The 13,887-nt window shown below is 41.8% G+C and overlaps 1 protein-coding gene across 1 annotated transcript in view; it reads left to right on the top strand.

Annotated features, from left to right (window-relative positions):
• The window catches only part of Opn5 (opsin 5), a 49,672-nt gene that overhangs the window by 23,743 nt on the left and 12,042 nt on the right, over window positions 1-13,887 (top strand). The window contains exons 5-6 of the mRNA XM_041655195.1: window positions 2,477-2,718; window positions 5,790-5,847. Of these exons, the coding sequence (XP_041511129.1) occupies window positions 2,477-2,718; window positions 5,790-5,847 (300 nt within the window). The remainder of the gene's footprint in view (window positions 1-2,476; window positions 2,719-5,789; window positions 5,848-13,887) is intronic.

Here is a 13,887-nt window from a genome sequence, read left to right as displayed (position 1 = left end):
CTGGACTGTCGAGTGGTTGTGAGCGCTGGGAACTGAACTTGAGTTCTTTGGAAGCACAGGCTGCTCTCTTTGACCCGTGACCCTGTCTCTGTCTCTTGAGCCTCCTGAGCCTTGAAATTCTTGAGTGAAATATTCTAAATTCTGCAACCCCAGAATTTAGAATATATTTTCCAATCTGTCTGTCTGTCTCTCTCTCTCTCTCTCGCTCTCTCTCTCTCTCTCGTGTGTGTGTGTGTGTGTTTCTGGGGATGGAGATGGAACACTTGCTAAGCAAGTGTCCTATCCCTAAACTCAGCCTCATGCTTCGTTCTTACATATCTTGCAAAGGTAGGTTTCCATGGCAACACATCTCACACTCATGCCGCTCTTTAGGTCACAGACAGACAAGTTTTGGATCATTCCCTGTGTATAACAGTCAGGCTCCTACTAATTCACATGGAAATGCACATGCATATGTGTGTGCTCATAGAAGACACACAAACACAAGCTTTATTACGGAGAATAGCACCCAGCTGTGCCACTTAAAAAAAAGAGCATCTATACGTAATTTAACATGTTTGTACAGCATGCTAGGTCTCACACCTCTTCGGAGCACATCATGACCAGGATATCAGGAACGGTTGTTGTCTTTTTAGGTCAAATGATGGGAGGAAGACACAACGACACCCTTGTTCATACCGTTCTTTCATCTTCCCAAGTTCTGAGGAAGCTCTCAAGGAAAAGTGAGGAAAGCTAGATCTCTCATTCCTGTCTCTGTAGTCAGTGGGTTTAGCACGACTATTAGTCAGGTTTGAGTGATGCTCTACCTGTTATGTCAACTTCACGAAGCTAGGGAGAGAGATGCCAAGAATTCTAAAGCTGAAGATACAGCAGGAAAATTAAAATGAATGCAGACCAACGAAAGGAAAAGCACGCTCAAGTGCTGATTTAGGTTCAGCTTTATTATTTAGCTCACTGGAAGAACAACAGCGTAAGGACATTTAGAAGTTAGTGATGCTCTCTTTTACATAGGTTCCGAAATAGGCCACTTAAAATAAAATAAAATAAAAAAAAAACGACCCTGGACTTCATTTCCTAGGGTTAGTAGTCTCACTGAAAACCTTTTTATTTCTGTTTGACATTTGTCTAAACTAATCTGGTTAGAGTGGAAATTCTAGGTGGGCAGGGATGTGTCTGCTTGTCCTTCCTGTGTCCTGTACACGAAACAGACTCTCAATACTACTTGTTGGCTGAATGGATAGTGGTCTGTCTATTCGCTGTTTTCTCCAGGCAATTTCTTCATGTGGGCTAATCTTCCATGTTTCTGTTCATAAACCTCTGCAAGCTACAGAGCACATGGCAGTAAGAGAGAACTCAGCAATATGTTTTTACAAAACCCTGAACACACATGTATTCTCTCTGCTCCTAGCCTTACCTCCCTGAGCAGCTTGTCCATATCTCTGTGGCTCTCTCATTTGTACATGGACAGATTCCACTCATACATGGGGTGCCTTCCCTGCAGCTTCTCTTGCTGCTATCCCTTCACCTTGCCCAAGTGCAGAGGCTGTACAACATACTCCATGAAGCTCTTACTTATTCCAATAAGAAACAAACTTGTTCTCCTCCGTGCTGACACCAAAACCATATCCAGCTGTGCTCTGCTATTATTTATACTCTAGAAGACCACTCAGGAACTGGGGCATGTTTAGGGTCTTGTCCAAAGCGTTTGCCAAAACTGTTTGCTCCCCTGAACTAAGATACCTATTAGGATCAGCAGCTGTAGGGTACTAGTTAGGGTTATACCTAAAAGGACTGAGTTTGGCAAGGTGAAAACTTATGAGGGTGTTTTAAACTGTATTTCCAATTATTCTGTGGTCTGAAAATATTAAGAGATTATTTTAATTTCATGAGAGAAAACTTTCTATGTTGCTTTGGCTGAAGCTCCGCAACCTCTTTTTGTCTTTTATATCTGGGAAACTTCTGTGATCCAAGCCTCTTAACTTGTGAAAAACTTGAACCAGAAGAGTCAACATTTAGTGAAAATCTCTGAAGAAAGTGCAAATTAGAATTTTAAATTAGGACAACACTTCTCAGTTTCCCGAGGCCAGTGGAGATGATTTAAGAGTTCATCAAGATGGACTTATTTTCTGTTAGGTCTGCAAGAGAACGTGGGTTGAGGACTCTGGCAAGCTCAGGAGAACTGGTATCATTTTATTATGATCTCTTGCCCCAATGTAGGCAGAATCTGACACTATTATAGGGTTATATTTTGGGTCTTTTTGAGGGCATTGGAATTTTAAAGTGGAGAGTAGACAGGATGTGGCAAATGGGATAAGGATTGTGCCAACTTCTCAGAAGTCAATGGAACGCAATCTCTGTGATCAAAACGAGACTTTTTTTGGGACGAAGGACTTGCCCCTCCTTTAGGCCTGTCACAACACTTTGGATTGTTTATGAATTCTCTTGATCCCACTGTCTCTCATTTTCCCTGTGTCAGGTGGCAATGCTGATTTGTGCTGGCTTCCTGATTGCCTGGATTCCCTATGCAGTGGTCTCCGTGTGGTCTGCTTTTGGAAGGCCAGACTCCATTCCCATACAGCTCTCTGTGGTGCCCACTCTCCTTGCCAAGTCTGCAGCGATGTACAATCCGATCATCTACCAGGTCATTGATTACAGATTTGCCTGCTGCCAGACCGGTGGTTTGAGAGCAACGAAGAAGAAATCTTTGGAAGACTTTAGGTAAACTTCAGTAGTTGGAGATGAATTGTATTTTCTTTGTCTTAAAAAGCTATGGCACTTTAAGCTGACACTTGGGGAGGAACTAAGTTCCCGAGGAGCTGGGTTAGGAGGATTTTGTTCTCAGATCATCAAAATTTCTGAACCCAAGTCATCAGATGTATATGGGCTGGATAACGGACAGGTATCAAGAGGCATTCTAGGTTTTGATCCTGTGCATTTTGGAGTAATCACTGTATCAGTGATTGTGAACTTTCTTTTGAGGGGATTAAATCCATATCAGTGCAGGAGTGTTCTATGTGGCATTGACCCAACCATAAATACTTGTGATAGATTACTGGCCACTGTTGTCTGGGGCATCAACACTCTTAGGGAAAATCAAGGGCCTGAGGCAGAAGTGTGGGAGAAGGATGATAGATAACCCATTCCCCTCTCTTTGTTTTCTCTGTCAGGCTCTTTCGGGTATGTTCTAGTCTTTCTCTGTGTTACATTAAGACATGGGTTCAAGTAAGGTTAAGCCTGGGAAGCCACTCACCTTTACACAGGCAGCAGGGTAGGAATTGTCCCTTAAACACTGGTCTTTTTCATCTATGCTGTTTCTGCTGCACAGAGTACAAGAGACCTTCAAAGTCCACAACTATTTTCCCTAGAGGTCCAATATTAAGTGAGTACAGAGATAGCGAGGATTGTGGGGCGGGGTCGTCTTCTGTGTCTATGCAGACCCTGTCTTTGAGTAAAAAATGGAAAATGCATATCAAGTCATTGTCTAGACTGAGGAAGCAGGGGAGACTTCAGGGTCTCTGATCCTCTTGAGTTATTACCTGGGGACATGTATTCTTCAACATTTCTTCTCTTTAACAGGGGGGTATTAGAGATAGACCACCAGGAAGACATGGAATTCTACCTTCTGATACTCTGCTTTACCACATTTTGAACTTTAATTTGTTTTTACCCTCTAAGTACATGGTCAAATAAAAATAATCATAAAAATTTATAAATTAGTGACAATATTGCCATTGTTGCTCTGCCAAAGGGATCAGATCTATAATTTGGGATGGAAACTTAGTCTTTAAGACAGTAGCTTTCAATAGTCCAACTTCTGAGGGGTACATTAGTTGCTTAGAGCCAAAGACTGGGATGAGCTGACAACAGGAAGTTGTAGTGACTGAACCAAAGGGTGTATGGGAAAGGCCTGCGTGACAAATGTGGGTGGCCTGTCAGAGTGTTGATAGTTGATGTCTTCTCTTTGGAAACGAATGATTAAGTCCAAATGCTAACATCTATATCTTTAGGAAGTTATAAAGCTTTTACCTTACCAACTATTGATTCTTTATTGTGGATGCAGGTAGATGGAATAATTTTCACAGAGAATTTTGGGAGAAAGTAGCGGGACACTTCTTTACTCAAAAACGACAACGTGACAGAGGTGGCTGGAAGCGCTTCTCACCCAGTTCAGAAGTTTGCCTTGGACTGTGATTTGCACATGTACTCACAAGTGTGAGCAGCACATAAATATTCAACACTCAGCAAGGGAAAGAGGGACAGAAAGTGACTTTGGGGCATGAGCGTTTAGAAAACCCAGTCAGGCAAGAGATAGCTCGGTTTAGTTGTCCTCATGAAACATTTATGCAGAATGCAGTGACTGCTTTTCTGAAGGTGATTGAGAGTGTTTTATGTCCCTGACATTCCTTCTTCTACTGGGGAAGCCAGCGTCAGGGCTGAAGCATTGGGGAGACCTTGGATTCCACAGGCTGGAGCGCCTTCTCAGGAGCCATTTTGGAGAGGTGTTGAACTGTCGGTTTTAGAAGTGTCTGCTCCAGAGGATCACAGAAGGGTGGAAGGCAGCCCTCAAAGTTTCTCTTTTAAATAGAGAGAATTAAGTAGTGCCTGTTTATCTTTGCTGTTGGTAAGAGGCTCCTAGGGTGACGTGAAGTGATTCCGTGGTTCAGACCAAGTCAGTGAACTGAAATGGGATTAGCAGATGATATTTTTGCTCCTTCTGTTTCTGAGATCTGAAATGTGTTTTGAAAAATTGAATTCCAACAGAAAAGCTACTGTGTAGAATATGAGTTTGTGAAAAGAAATTTTGAGTTAATTTTAAAAGTCCTAGAAAAGTAATGCTGAACTTTCCACTGTCGACTTCCCTGAAGTTTGGCAGAAGGTAGTGAGCCACATAGCAAACAAAAAAGACCCCAGAATTCCAAACATTAGAGAAGTTTCCAGTTTGAAAAGGCACTGCAGTCCTCGCTTGGCTGCTGAGATAGAGTCTTTTGTGGCTGGCGGTGTGATTGTTACCTCAGGAACTCTGAGAACTCCACCAGCTGAGATCGGCCCAGGCTGGGCCTGAGTTTCAGCCAATTGCCTGGATCTCTCTCCCAGGTGATTCTCATCACAGCCCTCTTTGAAAGCTGATGGAAGAGAGGCAGAGAAAGGAAAATGCCTGCAATGGCGGGCAGAGTTACAGTTCTTTGCCTCAGCCTCCTTGGAGACCTACGAGGTTGTTTTCGGCTGATGATAGAGAAAGAGACTTCAGTCACATGGGCAGAAAGCAACAGACTCAGTGGGCTATGCTGTAAAGGACAAAAGTCTTTCACACTTCTTGTACATTAGCCCAAGGGCAGCCAATACCTCAAATTCTGGGATGGCTCTTACCCTTCAAGTGAGTTTACAGGTTGCCTCTGCAGGTTCAAATGAATGAGCATGATGAATCACTGCTTTCACAACACAGGGAGTTTGTGCAAAGAAACGCTCTGGATGTAGAAGGCTTTGCTGAAGAGATTTCTTTTTCATTTCGAATATCCTGGATTTTTAGCTTTCTTCTCATTTAAGCTGAAACTTTACGTGCATAGTTTTTTTCCACAAGTTTTTGCTTGTTTTTCTACCACTTGATACAGTTTTTTTTAACTTTAAAAAATTTAATAGATGTATACAATATATCTAGAGAACACCTATGCTCTACTACACAAGGCTTCTCCGAACAGGTAGTGATGGTAGCTAAGCTGACGTGATAGCATACGTAAGAGTGCGTGGATGGATGTCTCTGGATGCATTTCCTTGTCTCTCCTCTGTTCTAGGCTGCACGCTGTAACCGCAGCCAGGAAGTCTTCTGCCGTGCTGGAGATCCATCAAGAGGTATGAAGACGGACACAGCAACACTCATGGACACACTATTCACACACTTGCCTTTCCACTGGTCTTCACATTCAGTCGTGGCTCCACTCTTGTCTTTATATTATATTTTTATATTTTGTATATTTCCCCTCTTTTTCTTGAAGCCAGGGTTTGTTGGGAAACTGCAAAGGGAAACTAGGCTAGGACTTCCTGAACGCTAGGAAGGAAATCCCTGATACTCTCTTTTCCTTATGCCAAACCTATCCCGTGCCAAATAGGATTTGCCTAAGATATTAAGAAAAAAAATGTTTACAAGTTTTATTCATTAGGGTATTGTTTTACTTATGTCATCATGACATCTTCTTTATCATTGTCCTCATCAGTCATCATCATCTTCTTCATCATCATTTTTTAGTGGAAGGCCAGGGATGCTGTGCCTGGGGTTCCCCTAGGCAGCAGGTCACTGAGACAGTGGGGGGCCATGGTTACTTGGTAGGCACTAGATTCTCACAGTTCTTCTCTTCTCTGCTGGCTGAGGGTCGAACTCTGTGCCAGGAATAATGGGAAGGAGTCCTCAAGGGAAATCAGCTCTGTTTGAAAACCGTGAATGGTTTTCTTGTATCTCTGAATTTGAATACAAAATTAATTCCTGCTGATAGCACTTTCATTCTCCTGGGTTTTCATTAGGTTCTTGCTAATTCTATGCAGTGAGTAGGGCATCAGTACCTGAGGAAGAGATTCAGTGTCAGTGTTGTTTGAAAATGCTGTTTCTTGTCTTTACTTGCTCTTTGTGACCTTAGTTCTTTTTATTATTGTTCATTGTATCTCCACAAGCACCCTTTTAAGCTCAAGAATGAATAAGAAGGAAGGATTTTAAAATCAAGTTGTGTTCTTTAAATGCTAAGGTGAAGGATAAGGCATGCAAATACTATCCAGATAGGCATTTCGTCAGTGCCCACTGGATTTTCTCTCCTTACCTAGGAAAGGCCCAAGCAGGTATCCTCTATGCTTCTGCATTCTGTCTACCTCCAAGTCTACTATGAACATAGCCTTGTTCATTCACCTTGTTTCTCCTCTTCTGATAACTGCTAGGCAGAAAAACAAGAAATGAGCGGCTTTTCCCTTGCACTGGTGATCTATTTACTCCTTGCATTTGAAGGTTTGTAGAGTGCCAGGCATTCCCTCAAGGCTCCATCTTTTGTGTATGATAGCTTCAGCTTCTCTGTGTCTATTTTCCTTGAGGATTGCAGGAGGAATGAAGGAGGAGTTAGTGCTTGTTGTTGGCTTAAGATAGGTGTTAAGTAGATGTAACAAAAGGAGCTGTGGGATTGCAACAAAGGTAAGAATCTCTCTCTGGAACTGAGGGCTACTAAGTCAGGATTGAGCAAGGACACAATTGTCATTAGAAGGAAGAGGCAAGCTCATAGACAGATGTGTAACTATAGATACGTGAGAGTGAGGGACCCAGATGGAGTGGGCAATGTGTTTAGAGCCCAGACCCAGACCGCCTGGGTTTGCACCCTAACTCTGTGCCCTTGGTAAGCTCATGAAGTGGAGAAAGGAACTAATCGTTTCTAAGGGTTGCTGTGAAGCGCAGATGAGAGAATGAGAAAAAGCTGTTCAGCACCCTATCTGTTAGTGAGCACACACTCCTAACACACAAAGAGTTTCTCTTACTGTGCTGGTGGTGCTCAGCGGAGAAGGGGTCACCGATTGTTCTGCACAAGCCGAGTGGGAAATCATGATGTCTGTACTGTCCAGAACTACCAGTCTAGAGGTATTACAGAAGGCGGATTACTTAGTGAAGATGGCGGGTCATGGTTGTGCATTTTCCCATTTATTAGGGACTTTGTAAAGAAGTTAAAATTTGTGAGATTCTGGATGAAGTGATGGCAGTGGCCATGGAAATGCAAACATAGCTCTCAGATGTCTCAAGAAGTAGGGGTCCTTGGCAGTTGATGTCATGGTGACGGAAGAGTTAAGAATGGCTCTGGGAAATCTGCTTGGGGGAAGCTGTGTGGATAAAGAAAAAGTGCTGAGTTCAAAAGGCCTGACAGGATTAAGGTCAAGGAGGTGTTCTGAGGAGGTGATTTCAGATGGGGGGGGGGGCGGGTTGAGAGACTGCAGAGTTGAGTCCACTCACGCTAATGTGGCCTGATAGTGAAAGCTGACGTTGACCTTTACAGGGGTGCCCAGACATAGAGTGCACAGTCTCATTTATTAACTAACTAAACTGTGGACTTCAACACAGCTTTAAGAAGCATGTCCAAAAAAGAATGAGCATACTGAGGAGGGAAATAGGGTTTAAATATTAGGAGCTTTGGGGAAAGAACCTAGCTTTCATTTCTCCTACCAATATGAAATACATGATTTCAATCCTCTGTGCCCTGCTTCCATAAGTTTCTGTGATACCCTGGGAGCTGGAAGGAACTAGAATTATTACAGTATTGATTGAGAAAAAGAGAGGTGATCCTTGGGGATGAATGCGGGAAGAAACATCTTACTGACAATTGGCTTCATACATCAGGCTCTCAGGGAAGGCTTCTTGAATTGGTGTTGCTTGTCCCAAAGCTCACAGTGGTTTACGGAAAGAAACTTTGCGCAGTTTCCAAACACTTCCTCAGTTTTCAGTTTCAGCTGCATTTTGGGCTGCTAGTGTGCGTGCCTGTGTGTTACTAACATCTAAATCTTTGAACAGACTGTTCGTATTATTTGAACTCTGAGTAACTGGTTCAGTGTCTGCCCTTTGAAGGGTACTTGGAAATAAAATGATTGGGATCAAATGGGTAACCTGGGAACATGGAATAGAATGTCAAAAGGAGAATGTGAAATCCTAGATATCTGGTTTATTCATTATCACTATTATCGCTATTGTCATTAGTAGTGATTCTTACTAAATATCCAAGGCTGGTTTTGATTGACCTCACACCTCTTTTGTGTTAGAACTGTAGGCCTATGTCACCATGCCCAGCCAGTCCTAAATTGCCTTCTTTCTATGGGCAGCCATTTAAATTTACTTTAAATAAAAAGAAAAAGAACGAACAAATAAATCTATGAAAAGAGACTGAGAGCTTAAATACCCTATGAACTTGAAAATTTGATTTCAAGCATCATAGTAAAATCCAAAAATCATTTTAATGATTTACAGAGGAAGGCAGCAGGAATGTGTTTTATAGTAAAGCTCTATATAATCATTCAAATGCAGTTTTTTTTTTTTTTTTGGTTTTTCGAGACAGGGTTTCTCTGTGGTTTTGGAGTCTGTCCTGGAACTAGCTCTTGTAGACCAGGCTGGTCTTGAACTCACAGAGATCCGCCTGCCTCTGCCTCCCAAGTGCTGGGATTAAAGGAGTGCGCTACCACCGCCCGGCTCTTGCAGTTTTCTTAAGAATTAAACATTAAACTTATTTGCAACTTGCTTGGTAACTATAATACTTGGTTCCATAATTTTTCCTTAAAAAGCCTGCTCTTTGATGATCTATAGCAATGTGAACCATGTTATGAACAGCAACATTTCCGTTAAATGAGTGAAAATGAGGAGAAAAGACAGAGTCGAGGAGCTTGAGGGAGGAAAACCAACAGCAAGTGCTGTTACGTATCTGGAAGGGCTAGGAGGTGTCAGCATGATGGTAGGTCTTATACACATCAGAATGCCAGAGGGCAACCACTGAAGGTATATAGGAAAAGGCTAGTGTGTAGCATTCACCAGCTTCGGATTCATAATTGTATTTATTGTGATGGAGCCAGGTCTCATTGTCCAAAGGGTCATCCCTCTTTAATTTTGATTAATGTGTATTCAGGATGCATAAGAATGGAGCTCAATCTGATATGCCAATATATATATATATATATATATATATATATATATATATACAACCAGAGTGAAAAAAATCTTGCCTCTCTTTATTTCCTCTCCCTCCCCTAGTTATTCTACATTCAGGCCAACTTTTCTTTTAACTTTCACGCATGAAGGGTTATTTAAATTATTTAACTAAATGTAATATACTTCACATAGAGGTAGTTTATTGTCAGTGATATAATATTTTCTTTTTACTTTAATTTATGACTAATTAATATTTAGTGTGCACAGCATAGCACTTCCAATACATTATCTTTTCCCAGTCATCTGTCTACAGGTACCTCGGTTGTTTCCACATAAGAAAATTGTAAATGGTTTGCATGCTTCTTGTGAAAAGGTGGCAAAAGGCAAAATCTTTGAAAGTTATAGGGAATTCAGTAAGAAAACAGCATCAAAAGCATATTCTTAGTACCAACAGCCTGAAATCTCAAAGTCTAAGTGTATTACTTAGAGAAAACCCTTGCTCACCACTGTGGCTTTATGAACTTGGATATTTTGCTTTTTAAAGATTGTACAGCCTTCTACATGTATATACACAGGTCGTGTTAATAAGTGGAATGCATTTTTGAGATTATTCTACTGAAAAGATTTGAATCTTAAGTGACTTTTCTCAGTTATGTTAAATATCTGTTCCTTATCTCTGGTCTCCACTGAACATGTCTCAAGCAGACCATGATGTTTATATCTCATATGTATCACATAAGACATAGCTGAGAGAAAAATCACTCCACCTTGTACCAGGATTTCATTGGTTCTATTTTGTTTTGGTTTCAACGTTGGCTGACTCTACCTAGGTAAATGTCGCATCCACTCATTCCTTCTAGTCAAGAGCTTTTATTATACATTTGCAACACACAGTGAACTGAATATTTTGGGAAATATAGAAGAAGGGGAGTATGTGTTTTCGATCTCTTAGGAATTGTGTGTCAGAATCAGAAAATTGCCAACCAACTCTTTATATTTATATAGCATCTACCTCTCTCTCTGTCTATATTATCTATATCTGTGTCATCTACCAAATGGTCACAACTGTCGTAGTTGCTAGATGGGGCCCTCTGGATGCCATCAGAGTTTGATGTTTGAACTTCATGAATTAGTTTTCTTCCCCAGGATATAATAAAATGAGCCTCACTGTGTGATCTGGGATCCTGTGATTTATACATTTTTTTTCTTGAGAACAGAGACAGAGCATAGGAAACAGAGCATAGTCGTTCAGAGCACAGTTTGGGAATTAGCCTTATGTCATATCAAATATATGTCACCCACCAGATGTGTGGGTAAATGGCCTTATTTCTCCAAGTCCTCAGTTGTCAGAAGTCTTACATCATTCTAGTTTGTTTTAAATTCATTAAAGTCTACGAGATTCTTCGTAATCTTTGGACTCCTTGAAAGGATAAAATCAACAGATGTGTCTAAGGACTTTATTAGAAGAACTACTTAGTCGATCTGCATGAGACTGATAGGAATAACATACACTCTTGTAACTGTGCCAGAGGAGTCTGGATTCTGTAGATCTGGAAGATTCTCACTCTTCTTGAGAAGGTGAAAGATAACAGGACTTTGTGGAAACAGCCATCTGTAGTCCTTCCACAGGGGCATTGCTAGTGTTAGGTCTTGGACTGGAGAAGATGTTTCCTGTATAAGTTGCATTTGGGGTGCAGGAAGTGCATCACCAGTGTCTTGGTCCATTCCAGTAAGAGTCTCCAGCAAGGAGAAAGGAACTGAACAGTCTTGCCTGGCTTTGATAGAAGAACTGTGGTGAGCTGTGTTCCATTAACACGTTGCTGAGTGGAGAACACAGTTTCCTACTGTAAATGCCCATGCAGAGGAACAATAAGAAATCTTATTTGGCATTCAAGATAGTCCAGAAATTCCCACTTACCTCTGCTTCCTATCTGGAGAGTGTATTTAAAGCAGAGAGAAAACTGGGTCTGTGTTGTGTCTGTCATCTCAGAACTCAGGGGAATTGTGAGTTTTGTGCTAGTAAACATGAAACAAACAAATAAACAAATGAAAAACTTCCAAACAACAACAAAATATAGCAACAGAGATTGTTTTTTGAAGGACCATGAAAGGATTTTAACCTACCAGTCTCTATGAGAGTGTGACTTAAATTCTTGTCACCCAAAATGTCATCTGCATATCCAGGAATTGGATGCTTCCTAAGAGCTGATTAGAAATGGAGAAACAGCATTGAACGATTGGCTGATCCAGGATCTGCAACTTAAGACAACCTGGGTGCCCATTCGTGTTGGTCAAATTGGTGGTTCTCTTAAGAAGAGTATGGTTCTAAGACTTTTCGCACTGTGTATGGTGACGAGCAGAACTTACCGGAGCATCTCAGCTGTGTTAAAAGTGTTGCTGGATCCCAGGAACAAGTGTTCTGTGAGCAGAGCCCTTTCTCTAGTGTGCTTTATTAGGACAATGGGACAGTAGAGCATCAGGCATCTGAGGAGAACCTTTGTGAAGACCCTTGTGGAGGGCTACAGGAGGAGTCTAGTCACCTCCTCATGGACCCAGGGAAGGAAGAGTGAGTTGCATGGGTGAGCATTTCTTCATATACAATTGTGTTAATGGGGATTATCTACTTATCCAAGGTTGTTTTTCTCCTTGATATCCAAAGTTACTCTTTCCTTGTGTTTCCTACTTTGAAAGTGCCACTTGCTTCTAGCACCCCCCTGACCTACATACGCACACTTCCAAATGAACAAAATCTAACTTGTTGGAGAAAGAGCAAAGCGTCCAATCCTCCTGGGAGAAAAAAATGAACCCAGTTTGCCAGGAGGCATGTGGGGCTTTACCCAGACTGCCCAGAATTTGCTCTGGAGCTATGCATTTTGACATTTTATATGTGTAGAGACAAATCTATGTGACAGCATAGGCTGGTGAAATATTTTAAAGTGTTAGGAATGGAGAATAATGTTATCAAGGCAGTGAGTTACAGTCCACATTCCTAGAGCAGATTAGCTAGCACCGTTCTCTAAAAATACAAGCAGGCCTGAGACTTGTACAAATACCTCCAAGGGCCTGTGTTATGGTCATTTGCTGCTGGTGAGGGATTGCTCAACTAGCCAAAGGATAATCTAGCCTGGGGCTGAGGCTTAGTATAAGATGCTTGTGAGTTTGTTCTCTTAGGATGGGAAGGAATCAGGCACACTTGCGAAAGAATATACCTGTTCAAACAAGAAAAGATTTTATTTCAAAATGAGCATACATCCTAGCCCTATCTTTTAAGCTATTTTCTGTTCCCCAAATATGGAGGACCTGAAGAAACCTAGAAGTCAGCAGTTGACTTAGCCTGGGAACTAGACCAGATAGGCACCTGTAGAAAAAGGACTGGATCCTAGGTGTTCATGAGAAGAGCTATGGCAGCCAAAGCACATAGGAGCTGTTCAAATATGGTAGGAAGCACAGCAATAAAGGCAGTGCTTGTCAGCATCCGAGCGCCAGCCGGCAAGAGTATTTCCTATCCTGTTGTGTTGTAGTAGCTGCCATTTGTTGTATTAGGAGCGGCGGGCTACGTTCCTGGCACCCGGCTGCCCGCATGGCTAGCTTTACCCAAAATAATTACATGGAAACTGTATTCTTTTAAACACTGCTTGGCCCACTAGCTCTAGCCTCTTCGGGGTAATTATCATATTTTGCCTAACCCATTTTTAGTAATCTGTGTAGCACCAGTCTTACCAGGAAAGATCTTAACCTGCATCTGTCTGGAGTAGGAGAATCATGGCGACTCTCTGATTCAGCTTCTTTCTCCCAGCATTCTGTTCTGTGTTCTCCGCCTACCTAAGGGTTGGCCTATCAAATGGGCCTAGGCAGTTTCTTTATTAATAAGAAATCACTCCCACATCAGCCATTGGTCAAGGCTTTGCCAATGAAGACAGACATTGGAGGACCCAGAGTTGGTGACTATGAGGGCAAAGGAGGGCAACAACTTGTTCCAGAAAAAAACATCTGGAAAAAACTTAGCTTACAAATGCTGATATGCAAAGGTGGCAGGTATGGATTCTTTAGATTTATTTTTAAAATACTTGTTTTTGCCTCCCTCGCTGGATATCATGCTAGCAGTGGTTATTATAGCCATAATTTAGCAGGCACAACATGAACCACGGCATCTGTCTACTGTCTCACGCTAGGGCACAGTAAGTTCCCTTTGGAGCCACATTGTTGCTGTATCTTGAGGGTCAGAAATACCTAAATAATTC

The sequence above is a fragment of the Microtus oregoni genome, unplaced genomic scaffold, assembly GCF_018167655.1.
Source record: "Microtus oregoni isolate MIOR12 unplaced genomic scaffold, Mior012 000007F_ref0000211, whole genome shotgun sequence".
Taxonomy (NCBI): Eukaryota; Metazoa; Chordata; class Mammalia; order Rodentia; family Cricetidae; genus Microtus; species Microtus oregoni.
Note: the sequence above shows the minus strand (reverse complement) of the source record. Positions and strands in the feature narration are given on the sequence as shown.